At 61.2% G+C, this 17,260-nt stretch overlaps 2 protein-coding genes across 2 annotated transcripts; one reads left to right on the plus strand and one right to left on the minus strand.

Annotated features, from left to right (window-relative positions):
• The first annotated feature begins 24 nt into the window (after positions 1-24).
• IL32 (interleukin 32) lies at positions 25-8,985 on the plus strand. The gene is made up of 8 exons (XM_062180942.1): positions 25-215; positions 6,398-6,452; positions 7,062-7,139; positions 7,245-7,283; positions 7,390-7,449; positions 7,798-7,827; positions 7,965-8,024; positions 8,532-8,985. The coding sequence occupies exons 1-8, from the start codon at positions 25-27 to the stop codon at positions 8,826-8,828; spliced, it is 810 nt and encodes a 269-aa protein (XP_062036926.1). The 3' UTR covers positions 8,829-8,985.
• A 2,660-nt stretch (positions 8,986-11,645) lies between these two features.
• On the minus strand, positions 11,646-15,117 carry ZSCAN10 (zinc finger and SCAN domain containing 10). The gene is given in 5 exon segments (XM_062180781.1): positions 11,646-13,180; positions 13,883-13,940; positions 14,050-14,114; positions 14,273-14,540; positions 14,725-15,117. Coding segments are annotated over 5 exon segments (2,319 nt in total).
• Positions 15,118-17,260: the final 2,143 nt, after the last annotated feature.

Below are 17,260 nucleotides of genomic sequence, written 5' to 3' on the forward strand. Positions count from 1 at the left end.
GGCCCCTTCCTGTTGCCTGGGGCGATGGCTCCCGCGAGGACGAGCCGGGGGATTCTCCGCAGAGGGCGGCGCCACCTGAGACTTGACCGCTCCGGCGCTGGGCTCGGCCTCCCGGGACCACGGCGCTCCGCAGCCGCCTCCGAGGCGCGCCGCCAGGGGGCGCCCGCGCGCAGCGACCCCCCTCCGCTCCCGCTCCGAGCGGCCGCCAGGGGGCGGTGCGGACCTGGCCCAGCCTCGAGGGGATCCAGACAGCCAGGGACCGAAGGCTGCTGGGCCGCTGGAGGCCCGGATGTGTTCTGCCCGCCCCCTCGCGGGTCACTGGAAGGGGATGCTGCCCCCACAGGACCCTCCCCCCCTTGCCCCGCCCGGAACAGCCGGCCTGACCTGGAGCGCCTGTACGTGTCCGTGGGGAGCAGGCCTTGCCCACCTGCGGCTCCCTACCCCTTTCTGCTCTCCTGATGTCCCAGTCACCGCCATGTGTTGGGGACCCAGTTCCAGCCCAGAAACCCCTCCCCAGGGACCTACGGACACCCCTGGGTGACATCAGCAGCCTAGCGACCCTGTTTCCACTCACCTCTATCCTGGTCACACAGCCTGGATCACCCTGGTCCAGAAGTGACCCCACTGCCCCTCTCATCCGAAGGTCTCCCAGCTGCACACTGGGGTGGTGCCAGCTCCCTCCAGCAGAACCGGCTGGGTGGGTGGAAGGTGGGGGCTGTGCCCTTTCTTGGCTGGGTCACTGCCCCCTTGGCAATAGGGTGGCCCTAGTTCAGGGTGAGGGTGAGTGGAACCTGGGCCACCTTGTTCACTCCCACACCCACAGATCCACAGCCTCAGCCATGGCCTCTGGAACTGTGCTTCTGGAATCTTTCGAGTCCGAAGAGCCTGGAAAACTTCAAAATGGGGATACCATCCTCTGAGTCCACATTTTGGAGGGGGCTGGGCCTGCATTGTCACACGCTGTGGGGAGGGGCTTGGGGAGCCGGAGCTAGCCCTCCACCATCTGGTCTCTGCCTTGGCCTGCTAGGGACCAGCTACAGGACCATGGCCTGAGAGCTGCCCACCCCATAGGTGGGGCCGCCCCCCGGGGGCCTCCTCCAGGCTGGCCCCCAGACCCTGAGGCTGTGGGCAGCCATCCCAATGGCCAGGGGGAAACCTGCCCCCAGCTTTTTATGACCAAATAGGCCAATATGAGTGTGAGAGCTAGGGGTCGGGACCAGTGGTGACCTGACGGGTCTCAGCGCCAGGAAACCACGTGGACCTCTGCTCAGTGCCTTTCCAAGTTGGAGGACAGGGACAGCTGTCCCCCAGAGATGTCCAGCCCTGGCTGGGAAGACATGACAGGGTCAGCAGTGATGGCCCTGCTGTGCACAAAGTGGATCCCAGGCCCTTGGGAGGAGGAAGCCGAGCGCGGGGGGGGGGGGGGGGGCAGCGAAGGCTGCCGATTATGCAACAGGTGCTTTCCAGAGCCGCTGGGACTCTGCTGAGCCTGCTGCCGGGAAGGGAGTTGGGGAGACTTCGTGAAGGCAGGCGCAGCCGCAGTCAAAGCTGAAACCTTGTATCCTCCCAAGGGCTCCAAGGAATTCATTGCAGTTCAGGCATCTGATAAGGGGCCTGCACCCAGGCTATGTAGAAAGCTCTCACAACTGTCATCCTTGTGCACACACGCACAAGAGTTCAAAGAGCACCTGAACAGATTTGTAAATAAGCCAGCAGCCGGCTACCCTTTCACAACAGTAGACTGGGGTGGAGAGGGCGGGGAGAGTGCGTGGCTGGGATCCTGGAACACAGCAGGCACCTGCTCCGAGGGCCAAACCCACAGTGCCTGTGGCCCAGGATCCCACCGTGGGTCCCGGGGAGGGGTTCAAGCAGATCTGCTCGTGGGCAACGCCAGGTGGCTTCAACCCCAGTGGCTGTCAGCGGGAAACCACGTGGCCCAGCCCACTGTATTAGCCAAGACAGGGAGGGCAGCGCGGCCACGCCAGGCACAGAGGCCACGTGCGCTGTGATTCCGTTTCTATGACGTGTCCGGGGGGTCGGGGGGCTAGGGGCAGGACTTCTTCCTGAAGTGATAGCAAACTTTGCACTGTGTTGTATGCGTCAATGGGTGGGCTGCTTTGCGATGTGAATTCTAGCTCAATAAAGCCACAGAAACACGGACAACACCCAAAGGAACTCCTGGAGAGGGCCCAGTGCTGGGGGGGGGGGTGCCCAGTGTCCACTGAGGCCGGGGCAGCTCCCTTCTCTCTTGCACTCTGGAACTCAGGTTCTGGACTTCCTGGGTGTAGCAGGGGAGAGGTATTGGACATCCGAATGGGCTCCTGAGTGACCGGAGGGTGACAGCTGGCAGCTGCCCAAGCCGAGTGAGACCTTCTCTAGGGAAGTGTCAGTCATGGCTAAGTCCCTTATGGAGGTCTTACTGGGGGCTGGTGCTGTGGCGCAGTGGTTAAGCTGCTGCCTGAGAGGCCGGCATCCTGTATGCGTGCTGAGTGGAGCCCTGGCTGCGTTACTTCTGATCTGGACCCCTGTTAATGGCCTGGGAAAGCAGCAGAGGATGACCTAGGTGCACCCATGTGGGAGACCTGGATGGAGTGCCAGGCTCCTGGGTTCGGCCCGGCCCAGCCCTGGCCCTTGTGACCATCTGGGGAGTGAACCAGCAGAGGGAAGGCCTCTCTCCCTCTCGCTCTCTTCCTCTATCTGTGTGTTACTCTGCCTTTCCAATAAATTTTTAAAAATAAAAATAAAAAAAGGAGTGCAGGCAGTTGACCTCACGTGCTTGTCACTCCCAAGAGCAGTGGTTTTTCTGGGGACCCCCTGGTTAGACCCCAGCCCCTGCTGCCGAGCACCTTCACTGTCAGCAGCCGCCCGCGTCCTCCTGGAAAGGGCGCGTCCCTCTGCTTGCTGCCCTTTCCACCTCCAGGAGCCCCTGTCCCCCTGAGTCCCCCCAGGGCCCTCTGTTGGCTTCCCCAGGAGCCCCTGTCCCCCTGAGTCCCCCCAGGGCCCTCTGTTGGCTTCCCCAGGAGCCCCTGTCCCCCTGAGTCCCCCCAGGGCCCTCTGTTGGCTTCCCCAGGAGCCCCTGTCCCCCTGAGTCCCCCCAGGGCCCTCTGTTGGCTTCCCCAGGAGCCCCTGTCCCCCTGAGTCCCCCCAGGGCCCTCTGTTGGCTTCCTCGGCAGCTCCAGGCTCGAGAGGCTGCTGGTGGCTCCTCCGTCCCAGCTCAGCGCCCTCAGTGTCCCGGGCTCCCTGGCACAGAGAGTCTGCATCTCCTGACCCAGGGGAGGCTCTGTTCTGAGACCCCAGAACATGGACGGCTAAGAAAGACCATGGTGGGGCCAGCGCTGTGGCGTAGCAGGTAAAGCTGGTTCCAGTCCCGGCTGCTCCTCTTCTGATCCAGCTCCTTGCTAATGTGCCTGGGAAAAGCAGGGGAGGATGGCCCAGGTCCTTGGGCCCCTGCACCCACGTGCAGATCTGGAAGAGGCTCCTGGCTTGGGATTGGCTCAGCTCCGGCCATTGCAGCCATTTGGAGAGTGAACCAGTGGATGAAAGACCTCTCTGTCTCTCTAATTCTGCCTTTAAAATAAATAATAAATAAATAAATCTTTTAAAAAAGAAGAGGGTGTTACGGGGTGCATTGTGTCCCCCCACATGTGTGTGTTAGAGCCCTCCCCTTCCCAGCACGTCGTAACATGGCCTTCTTTGGAGACAGGTTGTCAAGGAAGTCTTTAGTGTGGGCCCTAATCCAACAGTGGGGGAGAAGCAGGTGTTTGGCCCAGTGATGTACACCCTGTCCCATATCCCAGGGCTGGGGTTCAAGGCCTGCCTCTGGCTCTTAACTCCAGCTTTCCACCAAAGCAGGCCCTGGGAGGCCGCAGGCGATGGCTTAAAATGATTGCGTCCCTGCCATCCACAGTGGAGGCCTGGATTCAGTTCTGGCTCTTTTTTATTTTAATTTACTTATTTATTTAAAAGTCAGAGTTACACAGAGAGAGAAGAAGGAGAGAGAGAGAGAGAGAGAGAGAGGTCTTCCGTACGCTGGTTCGTTACCCAGTTGACCACAACATCTGGAGCGGTGCTGATCTGAAGCCAGGAGCTTCTTTTGGGTCTTCCACACAGGGACAGGGGCCCAGGCACTTGGGCCATCTTCCACTGCTTCCCCAGGTCACAGCAGAGAGCTGGATCAGAACCAGGGCCCATATGGGATGCTGGCGCTGCAGCAAGAGCTTTACCTGCTATGCCACAGGACCGGCCCCGAGTTCCTAGCTCTTGGCTTCAGCCTGGCCCAGCCCTGGACATTTTGAGCATTTTGGAAGTGAACCAAACAGTGAGAACACTCTGTCTCTGTCTCAAAAAAAAAAAAAAAAAGTAGCTTTTGGAGCTGGTGTTGTAGGTTATAGTGCAGGGGTTAAACCACGAAGTACAGTGCTGGCATCCCACATGATCCCACATGAGCACTAATTCAAGTTCTGGCTGCTCCACTTCCAATCCAACTCCCTCTAATTGCCTGGGAAAGCAGCGGAGGTTGGCCCAAGTGCTTGGGCCCCTGCACCTGTGTGGGAGACCTGGATGAAGTGCCAGGCTCCTGGCTTCAGCCTGGCCCAGCCCAGCCTATTGCAGTCATTTAGGGAGTGAACCGGCAGGTAGAAGAGTTCTCTGTCTCTTCTGTGTAACTCTGCCTTTGCAATAAATATATATTTTTGTAATTAAAAAAGTAACTTTAAAAAAATGGATCCAGACACACGGAGGAGACACCCAGTGTGGGGAGGCTGGATGCTAGGCAGGAGACACGGGTGGCCGGCCGCTGGGCCAGGCTCCTGCCCCACCAGGAGAGGATGCATTTCCAGCTGGTGGCCCTGGGAAGCCTCTGGGAAGGCAGTGCTCCGCTGGGAGGGGCTGTGGCCTCCAGGTGGGAGGTGAGACAGGCTGAATGCGGCAGACCCTGCACCCTCAGGCCCTCAGGGTGGGGACCCAGACTCCCCTTGTGGGGAACCGCAGGCTGGCCACCTGTGAGAACCTCCTCATCTACATAGTTTGCAGCAATCGGTCGACCACAAGGCCTACGAAAAAAACCAGGTGAAACGGATGAAACAGAATGGACTCTGCATAAACTAGGAAGAACCAGGTGAAACAGATGAACTTCCGACCTGAGGCTATACGCGCCCTTTCATCTGATTGGACGATATCAGCATAAAGGGACATTGGGATGGGATCTGGCCGCCGCCGCCACCGCCGCCGCCCTTCTTTTCTCCTCTCCCCGCTTTCCTTTTGCCCCCACAAGAAGAAGTTCCTTGAGAACCGAGAAAGAGTGAAAATTCCTTGAACCGATGAACAGTGACTGTGTCGTGATTGCGTTGGACCCTCGCAGGCGAGGGTCCGACACCCCTCAAGCGCCCTTGGCACTGGGAGGGGTCAGGAGAACCTGGTCAGTGTCTGGATGGTCACAGCTGCCTTGGGCTCCCCCAGCAGACCCCCTGCCCTCTCCAGGGCCTCAGGCTTAGTGGCTGCCACAGTCTTGTCTGAACTCTGAACTGGGAGTGCAGCTCCCAGCAGAGTGCCAACCCCTCCCCGCAGACCTCGGTCACTCCCCTGCACGCCGGGCTCAGTCTGGGCTTCCCCACCAGCACCCCACCTCTCCCCTCTCGCCTCTCGGGCTGGCTCAGCGCAGGGTCAAGGCCAGAGGTCCGGAGATCAGGGGGAGACCCCCCAACTCAGGCACCTCAAGTTTGTCTCTGTCTAACTCCGTTCCGTTCTCTTCTCTCTGTCCCTTTAAAGATTTGTTTTATTTATTTAAAATGCAGAGTTACACACACACACAGAGAGACACACATACACACAGACCTGCATTCACTGGTTCACTCCCCAAATGGGCGCAATGGTCAGGTTGGGCCAGGGGAAGCCGGGAGCCTGGGACTCCATCGGGGTCTCCTATTGGGTAGTGGGGCTCCAAGTACTTGGGCCAGCTTCTACTCTCCCAGGAGCATCAGCAGGGAGCTGGATCTGAATTGGAGCAGCCGGACGTGAACCGGGGCTCAGAGGAGCTGCAGGACCTCAGGCAGCGGCTTCACCCGCTGTTCACAGTGCAGGCCACCCCACCCCACTTTCCTTTCCTCATTCTTTCTCTTTCACTCTCTCCAGCCCTGCCCCCCACCCCTTGCGCTTCCCCCCAGTGCTAAGGGAGGCTCTGCCCCCACCATGCTAAGGGAGGCTCCGCCCAGGGCCAGCTCCTCCCTCCTCCTCTGCTCTTCAGCCTCCTCTGCTCAGGCCTCCCAGGCAGTCCCTGCTGGCCTCAGTACCAGGAGGAAAGGGAGGAGCAGGTGAGTGTCCCCGGGGAGAGCAGCTGGGGTGGGAGCCAGGGGTCCCCAAGGCCTAGGCACTGCCCTCTGAGACCCTTTCTTCTCGCCAGCTCTTCTCCAGCGGACCGGGCTCCTGGACATCTAAGCACCATGAGCTACTCTAAGGTGAGTGCAGCAGGTGGTGGCTGGGCTCTGGCCAGCTCCCCACAGGGTGCCTCTCCCTGGCTGTGCCCTGCTCTCCCCAGAGCTGGGGCGGCTGAGTGCTGTGCTCTCCGCTCTCGCTGACTGGGCTCTGCAGTCGCAGCTTCAGGCTGCTCTGCGCATCGCTCAGCAGGAAGTGGCTGTGGGACAGACTCCCTTCCGGGAGGGGCTGTGGGAACAGCTCTGTGAGCCATGATCGGCAGGCCGGGCAGGTGCCTGGGGCGTGGGTGTCTGTCACAGGAGGACTTACACCTTCTGTGTGTGTGGGGAGCTGGAGATAAGGTGTGCAGGATGAGGGGGGATGCCAGGCCTGGGGTTGGGTAGCACAGCCCTGGACTGGACAAAGACCCTCTGAGGGTTGGCCTGGCTGCGGCAGCCCAAGAACGGCCCAGACCAGCAGATTTGGGTGCCCCACTCTCCCCCTGCAAATGGGAGGCTGGCCAAGTCCTCCATGGTGCTCTGTGAGGTCCTCCCTGCCTCTGTGGGTCCAGCCCAGCATCCGGGGGTGAGGAAGGTGGGGTCAGAGGTCTGAGGGGCAGCTGGAGGCCACAGGACCCTGCCTGACACCGGCAGTGTCGGAGAGGAGTGGCCGTGCTGCCCTTCCCCAGCCCAGCAAACCCACCCTTGGCCGCCTCTCACCGGGCCCCGGAGGTGTGGGCTGCCGTGCTGAGCGGGCACAGTGTCCATGCCTGCGTGTCGGGGGTGTGTGTGTGACTTGAGGCCACACGAGGCCTGAGTGTTCTCTCCTTTCCACAGTTACCCTATGATGACATTGACAAAGCCTCATACAAGATGGTAAGGCTTCTCCCCACACCAGGCGGATAGGCAGGGGGCCTGAGTGGGCATCCTGAGGAGGCTCCCGCCCACCTGGGAGCCAGGCCAACTCTGTGTCTCTTTACAGCACCAGGACCTGGACAGATTCATTTGTATTGCCAAAGGCAAACATTTAAGAGGTGAACAGGTGGGTCGATACTCACATGTTCCCACCCCCAGGCTCTCCACATTGGATGGGGGGGTGAGGATGAGGATGGTGACGATGATGAAGGTGCTCCATCAGGCTTGCTCATCCCTTACCTTGGACAGAAACTACAGCCCACTAGCTTCTCAGTTCACACCTGTGGCAGGTGAGGCACAGGTGGGAGACGCAGAGGGAACTCAGGGCCGAGTCTTCGTGCCACATCACACTGTTGGCAGAGTAGGTCCCCAGGGTGGGCGTGGAGCTGAGAACAGGCTGGGCTCTGGGAGAAGAGTGGAGTGACAGAGGCTGGGGGTTTGAGCCAAGTGACTTCCTCCCACCCCCACCCCACAGCTGGATGAGTCCAGTCTGGAGCCACTGGAGGTGAGTTTTGGCTTTGTTGTTCCCCATGGTGTAGTCCCGGTCTCCAGGCTGTGGGGTCTGGGCTAACCTGGATGCGCGGGTGGCCACCCTGGGGCCCAGCAGGAGGAGTGTCTATGTTGCCCACACTGTCTCCCCAGGACAGCATCAACGAGGCCTTGTTGGACAACGCAGAGAGCCACTTTCGTAACAACAACCTGGTGAGTTGGGGCACCTATCACAGCCCTCAGTACTGCCCCTCCCTCACCGTCCCCTGTGTGCATAGCCCCCCAGGGATGGGCTAGTGGGCTCAGGAGGTGGCTGCCTGGCTGGCACCCACCCCTGACTTCCCCCAACTGCACACACTGAGCCTACTAGAGCCCACGGGGGCCTGGAGCTGGGGTCAGAGCCATCAATGGACAAGCACATACGAGGGGTCTTCAAAAAGTTCATGGAAAATGCACTCATGCAAAAACCATGCCTGGATTTCAATTTTTGGGGGGCCCAAAATAAGCTGATCTCTTCACGGCCCCTCCCATGGATATGAAGACCCCTCCTCTTGCAGCCCTCATGGTCTCTGCCACAGAGGGCAGCTGAGGGTGAGGGCTTGGGGAGAGGCTGCTTGTTTCTGTGGGCTTCTGTCTCCCAGACTCCCCCACGGTCCAGGCAGCAGCCGGGGCAGGTTTGGGGTCTGGGCCCGCACCCTGAGCAGCGCTGGTCCCCCACAGGAGTCCATTCCTTTGTCTTCTGACATACGGCTGGAGTTGCGATCTCGGGTCTGGAGGCCGTCGGGCTCTGGGCCGAGATACGAGTGGTTAGGCGGCGAGCAGTCCCGGCAGAGCTTCTGGGAAACGCTGCGGCGGTGGTTCCGGGCGATGCTAGGCCGGCTGCAGCAGCGCTGGCAGCGTGCGTTGGCCTGGCTGCAGGAGCTGGTGGCCGCCGGGGTGCAGGCCTTGCGCAGCGCCGTCAAGCTCGTGTGCCGCATGCTGACACGTTTCTGCTGCTGCCTGTCAGCTGCTGCCTGACGCAGTGGCTTGGGCTGCCTCTTGGGGTCTAGGGAGCTCAAAGCCCTGCGCTCCCCACTTCTGAAAGTCTTTGAAGTGTCCCACGCCTTCCTGCGCACCCGGACCCACCATTACCTCCTGCCCCCAGCCCCTTCCTGCCTGACCTGCAGAGCTGACTGGCTGCTCTCGCTCTGCTGCCTTAATAAAAGTTGCTGGAAAGAAACCCACGGCCTACCTGAGCCCCCTCTGTTAGGCACAACAGGATTGGGTCTGGGCGATGTGGTCCCAACCAGAAACAGCAGGGCCAGGGCTCCACCCGACTTCTGTACTGGGGACACCGGTCACCATGATCACGTGCCTGGATTGGGCCTTTTGGACCAGGATGGAGGCAGTGGAGGGACAGGGCAAGGGCAAATCTCTGGGCCTGAGACTGACCCTGCCTACAATCAGAGATTGCAGAGCGAGGAGCAAGAGGAAGTGAATCTTATCACCGTCTCTGAGGCCAAGTTCAGGAGCCCTAGAAGAGGCTCGCCCCCACCCCCACCCCCCGCCAGGTGGACACACAGAGATCAGCTTCTTCCCATTCAGCCAGTGACCAGCAGCTGCTGAGACAATGGGATGGGAGGGCTGACCTGATTGGTCCTGGGGTTTCAGGAGGAAATGGGGCGGGGGCTGGTGAGGAAGCACCTGCAGGGTGGCCCATTCTGGGACAGGTGCTGGGTTGCATTGACCGTTTTTGTGGGTCAGAACCCACTTCCTCCTCTGACACTCTTGGAAAACAGCAATGAACTCTGGAGCTTTAGAACTGTCCCCATGGGGGGGGGGGGGGCACGCTGGGATCCCAACAGGGGAATGGGTGGACAATGGACCTGACATCAGCCCAGCCGCTCCTGGGGGGTTGGGGAAATAACCAAGGGCACAGCCCTGCCGGACCTCAGGCCTCCACCTTTCACTCCCACTTTCTAGACATCCCTCTGGCCTCCCTCCCTCTGGCCTGAGGCCCCGGCTCCAGGTGTTGCCCAGCTGCGGGTCCTGACCCAGCGTTTTTCTATCTTTGGCCATGACCTGGGAACTTCTCTCTGCCACTATTTTGTCACAGCCCTCCCCTGCACTTCCCAAGTGACCCCGTGTCAAACCTCCACTTCCCCTCACCCCTTCGCCTGCCACAGGGCTTCTCCCACCACACTGCTCACCAGGGCTTTTGGGGACCCTGTGCCATGTTGAGGGCTCCTTCATTGGGAGCCTAGACAAGTTCATGGCCTCCCAGCTGCTCTCTCCGGCTTGGCCTCCTTCAAGGCATTTCCATCCATTAGCCAGAGCTAAAGGATTTATTTTGAAAAATGAAGTGACTGGGGACTGATGCTGTGGCTCAGTGGGTTCAGCTGCTCTCTGCAGTGCTGGCATCCCATAACAAGCAGCTCCTGTGTGCCCTGCTTCTGGTCCAGCTCCCTGCTAAAGTGAAGATGGCCCAAGTACTTGGGAACCTGTCACCTACATGGGAGACCTGGATGGGGTTCCTGGCTTCAGCCTGGCCTGGCCCGGGCTGCTGTGGTCATTTGGGGAAGTGAACCAGCAGATGGAAGATCCCTGTCTGTTACTCTTTCAAATAAATCTAAAAAGAACGAAGGAAATCAGCCCCTGCCACCAGCCTCAGCAACCACTCCGTGGTAAACAGCCTCTTAGTCTCTGTCCGCTCAAACACGCTGTCCATCTTTTCTTCTGGACAAATGCCATCCAGCTGCTCACCAAGCCACCTGCTGCTCCTGCTGCCTGGGGTGCCATCTCCTAATTTAGAAGCTGCCCCCCAGGGGCACTTCCTGCCTCGCTCCCCCCAATAACCCAGCCCATAGCAGGTGTCCAGGAAAAGGGGCCCTCACTCCTCACTCTGTCCCTTACCGGACAGGTCCTTCCTCTTTGAAACTTTCCTCCCCATGGTCCTGGCTCAGATGACCCTGCTCCTGACATCTAGTGGCTCTCGGTGAACCCCGATCCTCCCCTCAACCCCAAAAGAGCCGGACCGTCCCCGGGCCCAGGACGTTTCTGACGGCTATGTCCAAGGTTCATTTGGTTTCCTCCTGGAGTCTGGGTCAGTTCTCCCTTGGTCCCACTGCCCTGGGAGTTGAGAACATTCCTTTCAAAGAAGAGTTAGGAAAGCGTGGACATAACCGAGACACGGAGCTGTTTTTCTTGAAAAGCATCAGACTACACAAACAGGAAGGGTGGGTGCCTGTGGGCTTTAACTCTCTTGTGGCTTCACGGAAACCACCTGATTTACGGGCACCCAGGGCAGCCAGAGGCAGGGCCTGTGCAGGAGCCGGCGAGGGCTGAGGCGGTTCTGACAGCCCCGCCCGACGTGAGCTGCAGGCAGCTCATGTTCCTTCAGTTTGAAAAGTTAGCAAGGTTCCAGAACAAGAGGTTTTCCACAGTAATCTACCACCCAGGATTTTACTTCTCATTTGCCTTTAATTAATTTAAATGTAAAGACCCATGGAAGGCTGGCGGCTACTGGATCAGACTGCTCAGGTTCAGAGGTTAGACTGGGCAAGGAAAAATTGCAGAGTGAGATTCCTTGGGCCTCCCTGCAACTGCTGGGGGTCAGCTGGGCCCCCTCCCCACCCAGCTTCCACGGAGCCCGTTGGAGAAGGGCTGGGGTGGGGACAAGAGAAAGACTTCGCCATGTCCTTGTGGTGGCTTTAGGAGGAAACAGGGGTACTGTTTTCTAAAGGCCTTTTTAGTAGGGGTGTGAGGCGTCACAGAAACAGAGGCCCAGCGCAAAGCCAGAGAGAGAGGCGTGTGTGGCAGGGGGCGGTGCGGCAGGCAGGGGTGCGCGCAGCGAGGCTAGTACAGCGTCTCCCGGGTGTGGGTCCGCAGGTGGCGCAGCAGGTGCGAGTTGCGGCTGAAGCTGCGGCCACACTGGGAGCAGGGGTAGGGCCTGGCGCCGGTGTGCACGAGCAGGTGGCGCAGCAGGTTGCAGCTGCGGCTGAAGGTCTTGCCACACTCCGGGCACTCCTGGGGGGCCTCAGCCTCGTGGCCCGACCCCGCGTGCGTGGCCAGGTGCCGCTGCAAATGGGCGTTGCGCCGGAAGCTGCGGCCACACGTCGGGCAGCTGTAGGGCCGCTCCCCGGTGTGGCTGCGGCGGTGGCGGGCCAGGTTGGAGCTGTTGCGGAAGCGGTGGCCGCACGTGTCGCAGGCATGCGGCTTCTCCCCGGTGTGGATGCGCTGGTGGCGCGCCAGGTGCGCGCTCTGGCTGAAGCCCTCGCCACACTGGCTGCAGCGGCAGGGCTTCTCGCCCGTGTGGCTGCGCAGGTGGCGGGCCAGGTCCTGCGTCTGCATGAAGCTCTTGCCACACTGAGCGCAGTGGTGGGGCCGCAGGCCGCCGTGCGTCAGCAGGTGGCGGGCGAGCCCGGCCCGCCGCACGAAGCTTTTGCCGCACTGCGCGCAAATATGGGGCTTCTCACCGGTGTGCACACGCTGGTGGCTGACCAGCTGGGAGCTCTGTGTGAAGCTGCGGCCGCAGGCCTCACACGAGAAGGGCCGCTCCCCTGTGTGCAGGCGCTGGTGGGTCACCAGGTGCTCGCTGCGCCGGAAGGCTTTGCCGCAGTCCCCGCACACGTAGGGCCTGCTCTTGGTTTTCGGGCTGAGGCTGCTAGAGGGCTCGGAGCACCGGTGGTCCTTGCCCCTGGCGTGGATGCGCAGGTGGCGCTTGAGGCTGGAGCGGTGCTGGAAGCTCTGGCCACAGTGGGTGCACAGGATGACGGTCAGCTCCGGCACTTTTGTCTTGGCCTCCGGGGTGCACGCGGGCTTCTGGTCCTGGGTGTGCGCCAGCAGGTGCTGCACCAGGCTGCTGCGACGCTGGAAGCCCTGGCCGCACTCGGCACACAGGAAGGCGGGCTCGGAGGAGTGCGTTAGCAGGTGTTTGGTCAGGTGCGAGCTCTGGCGGAAGCGGTGGGTGCAGAGGTGGCAGGCGTGCGGCCGCTCGTCCGTGTGAGTGCGCATGTGCAGCTTGAGGATGGAGCTGCGGCCAAAGCTCTTGCCACAGCACAGGCACACGTAGGAGCGCGCCTGCGGGTGAGAGCGGAGCTGGTGCGCCTTCAGTCGGGACAGCTGCCGGAAGCTTACCCCGCACTCGGTGCATGGGAACTGCAGCTGTTCATCTGAGGAGGGGGCGGCCCCTGGCGCAGTAGCCTCCAAAACTTCGCCACTGCTGGAAGGGGACCCCCCTGCACCCGGGCAGCTCGCCTCCGGGCCTGGCCCCGGCGACTGTGCGGGCGGCTCTGGGGCCTTGGAATCTGCTTCGGTGGCAGGGGGCCAGGCCGCCCCGCTGGGATCCTCCTTTTTAAACTCATCCTTGTCCGTGGTTGTGCCTCCGAATCCTAGGACAGAAGCAAGACAGGGATGGCCAGGCCTCTTCCCAGGCCTCTAGGGAAGGGCCAGGATCTGAGCCCTGGAAGCTTGAAAGAAGCTCGGGACCGCGGAGCTGGGGGCGGGGCTCCGGCGAGCATGCCCTCCTCAGCCGCCTGTTTTTATTTTTTCTTAATTTCAGCCAAATACAGAATCTATCACGACAACCACTGTAAAGTGCGAAATTCACTTGCAGCACCGTGCAAGGTGTCCCCCACCATCACCCACATCCGTGGGCTGGCCCTCCCTTCACCACCTATTTTACCGGCTCAGTCAAAGGTTGATGGTTACAACTGGACAAATGGGCCCTCAAGACAGCCCATCAAAGAGCCCAAAAGGGGCCTGCGAGGCCAGCATCTCACACCGGTGTCAGTTTGAGCCCCGGCTGTTCCACTTCCCATCCAGCTCCCTGCTGATGAGCCTGGGAAAGCAGTGGAGGGTGGTCCATGTGCTTGGGCCCCTGCCACCCATGGAGGAGATACAGATGGTTTTCCAGGTTCTTGGCTTTGGCCCCGGCCCTTACAGACGTTTGGGGAGTGAACCTGAGGATGGAAGACCTCCCTCTCACACAGTTCAGACACCATCAGCAGGGGGGAGGCCATTCAGTGAGGTGGGTTGAGCGTCAGGTAAAGGAAGAGCCATGGGCGGCCTGCCCCCGAGGAGGGGTCTCTTACCCAGAGGGTGCGCAGGCTCAGCCTTTTTCTCCTGGACATCCTCAAAGGTCAAGGACTCCTATAACAAGAGCGAGACCCTGGGTGAGCGAGGAACATGGGCATCTGCCGAAACTGCAGAGGCAGAGAAAGTTCCAGGCTTTCAACCCCCCGGGGTGAGGCCTGCTCACCAGCACGGCTGCCAGCTCCTGATCCCGGGAATTCTGCTCCGTCCACAGTGCAGAGCCCTGGGGCTCTGGCAACAGAGGGGAAGGAAGGAGACGCTCTTAGCCTGGCACTAACATCACTGGCTCCTCCCCCACCCCCCACCTGGGGGCCGCTGCCCTCCCCAACCCCCAGCAGCCTCACCTGCACACATCGGATCCCTGGCTTCCCCAAGCTCCGGCTCCTCACAGCTGTCGGGCGAGACCTGGAGCGTCCACTGGGGAGCTGGGCTAGCTGGCTGCCTTGAACTTGTGGCCCGGCTCCACTCTCCCAGGTCAGCAGGCTTGGTGGGCCCTGGCGGGGCCAGAGCCGGTTCACTGGGCAGAGCGAAGGCTGCGGGCTCTTCGGAGGGCACTTCCTTTTTGGGGCTGTGGCCGGGGGCCTGGGAGAGGTCCCCCTGCCCCCCCGAGGGGATGTCTGTGCGGGGACAATTTTTGCCAGCACTGAAACTGAAATCCTGTGGAAACACAGGGGTGTTAGGTGTGAGACAGGGCTGCCCCCGGGTGGGACAGGAGATGGGGAGAGGCACACAGGGAAGGAGTCAGGAGGCTGGGGAGGCACTGGCAGGTCGGGGGAAGCGGGGTGTGGAGAGTCCCTCCCAGGGCCACAGGGCCTGTCCCCCGAGCTCCCATGCCCCTTACCAGAGGCCCCGCGTGGCTGGCCTCCCCAGGGATGCCCTCCAGCAGCAGCACCACCTCCTCGCCGTCGCGGAGCTGCTGGCCCTGCAGGCGGTGCAGCAGGTGTGGGGGCAGCACGCTCAGGAACTGCTCCAGCACCAGCAGCTCCAGGATCTGCTTCTTGGTGTGCAGAGCTGGCCGCAGCCAGTGGCTGCACAGCTCCCGCAGCCGGCCCAGGGATGCCCGCGGCCCCATGTCCTCCTGGTACTGGAAGCATCTGAAGAGCTGGTGGGCCACCTCGGGCCGGGGCCTGGCCTCTGTCCGCCGGGGATCCTCCTGCCCCACTTCCTCCTCCTCCAGCTTGACGGCGCCCAGCTGCTCCCGCTCCTGGGCAGCTGGAACTGGCTCTGCGAGCATGCTTCACCACGGCGGACTTCCCTGTGGCCGGTCCTACTGCCAGGTCCCCACGTCTGTGGAGCTGAAGACCCTGGGTGAGATCCTGCTGCAGGGCCATCGGCCTCCCCTGTACCATCAGCGCTAAGAGTACCCAGAGGGCAGAGGCAGTGCCTGTCCACGCACGGGCTGGACAGACCAGGTGTCAGCATGAGCACCAAGGGCAGCAAACCCGGAGAGTTCTGTGTGCTCGGCCCTCCTACAGCTCCCACAACCTCTTGTTCCCTTAGCCCAGTGGTTGGAGCCTGCATCCCTGAGAGGGGAGGGACCTGTTCTCCCTCCCCTGAAGTCACCTGGGGAGCACACAGACCTGGAAGGTGGCCCCTGGCCATCAAGAACCAACTCCACCCAATCTGGTGTGCAGAGCCAGTGTCCAGTTTACAGGGCATTGCCAGGAGTAAGTTCCAGCTAGACGCTCTCTGGCACGAACAACTGGAACGAATCCCTAAGATGGACAAAGGGCCTGGGGAGGGTGGTCACGTGAGGGCCTCATTTCCCTTTCTTTCCTGCTGTATTTTCTACAATTCTGGATTTTCCTTGGTGTAGTCCGTCACCCCTAGGCGGCGGGCGGGGAGGGGGTTCCCCATTCCAAGAGTCTGACCAACGATAAAGGGAGTCGAGGGCCTCCAACAAAGCCACCAGGGGGCGCCGGCTCTGCAGGAGGGGTCCTCCCGGCCCACGACGGTGGCGCTAACTCCCGGTCGGCTCAGCCCGAGGCACTCAGGGAACGCCCCCAAGCTCAGCCCCACCCACAGCAGACTCATCCCAAGGGCGGGGCTCCTCGGACAGTCGCTCACACCGCTCCCCACCCCCACCCCGGGCCTCCCAGGCAGAGGAGTCGAAGGCCTGGCCCACCCCTCCTCACCACGCAGGCACACCGGCTATCCACCGCCCCTCAGTGCTGGTTATGCCGGTCCCCCCGTCACGGCCGGTGCCGCCAGAGGCCACAGCAGTGACTTGGCCGCGGCGTTGGTGCATCTCTGCCGTCTTACAGCCGGTGGCTCCAATGCTCAAAGGCACAGTCACCGGCCCCAGAGGGTAACCCGGTCTCGGGACCGTTTGTGGGGCCCTCTTTGTAACGGAGAAGGCGCCACCTTTCTTCTCAGGTGGGGGTAACTAGCGGAGAAAACCCAGAGTGATGTGGCGACCCTGACTCAGGTGTAGCTGCTGCCTGCCCAGACCTCCCTTCCGCCCACAGCTGCTTCCTGGTCTCTCCAGCCCCTCACCCTCCCCTTCCCAGTCCCCATCCCCCTGCACAGCCAAATCCAACCAGTTTGGCATCTGGTCTCCGGCGCCTCCCTCCTGGATCCCACAGCACAGCAACCCCCTCTCCCACCAGGGAGCACTTGCAGGGACCGTGGAGTGGTTCCTCCACTGGCCTGCTGGTGGGAACCGTGTCTAGTTCAGCACTTGAGTGCTTGGTAGGCAGATGTTGCAAAATGGCAATGGCCGCCTCCAGGCTGCAAGAACTGAGGCATGCAGGCAGCAATGTCTGAGGCAGAAGTCTGAGTTTTTAGTATTAAGTGCAAAGCAGAGACTCCCTCACTCGCCCATGCGGATGGCAGGGATCGGTGCTTACCCGCCCAGGCGCTGTAATGGGGCTTGATCGTCTTGCAACAGCCTGGGTGCTGAGGTGTAATTGCTTTATTTGACAAGTGCAAAGCCCAAGCTCAGAGATGATGGGTGCCTTCATCAAGGCTGGGTGGAGCCAACATTTGCTGAAGGAGGAAAGTGATTCTGGACCACAGTGCAAATGGCTGCTGCTGTCGGTGGTGTCCCTGGCCTTTGCCAGAACGCCGCAGCAGGAATCAGAAGAGGATTCCAAATTCCAGCTCTCAGTCCCAGCCACAAGCGGGGCCGGAATCCCCAGGTGAGGCCTCACCAAAAGGTTTTAATGAGGTGGAACTCAGGCGGTCGGCCACAGAGAGCCTGTCCCTCCCCCCAGGCCGCCAGCACAAAAGCCCTATTAACATGCACCTCCACGGGGGGTGGGATGGCTGGGGGCGGGGTGGACTCCAGCCGCAATCCCACACTTGACCAGCTTAACTTGGAGCCCAGAGGCAAGGGCTGGACCAGCCAAGGGATGGGGGATGGAGGGGCTGCCCTG

Source organism: Lepus europaeus, chromosome 21, assembly GCF_033115175.1.
Source record: "Lepus europaeus isolate LE1 chromosome 21, mLepTim1.pri, whole genome shotgun sequence".
Taxonomy (NCBI): Eukaryota; Metazoa; Chordata; class Mammalia; order Lagomorpha; family Leporidae; genus Lepus; species Lepus europaeus.

Bases quoted from the DNA above. Each gene is read 5' to 3' on its own strand.
- IL32 (XM_062180942.1), top strand. From the start codon at position 25: ATGGCTCCCGCGAGGACGAGCCGGGGGATTCTCCGCAGAGGGCGGCGC. The intron at 7,450-7,797 runs GTGGGTCGATAC...CCCACCCCACAG, and splicing joins AACATTTAAGAGGTGAACAG to CTGGATGAGTCCAGTCTGGA. The intron at 8,025-8,531 runs GTGAGTTGGGGC...GGTCCCCCACAG, and splicing joins ACTTTCGTAACAACAACCTG to GAGTCCATTCCTTTGTCTTC.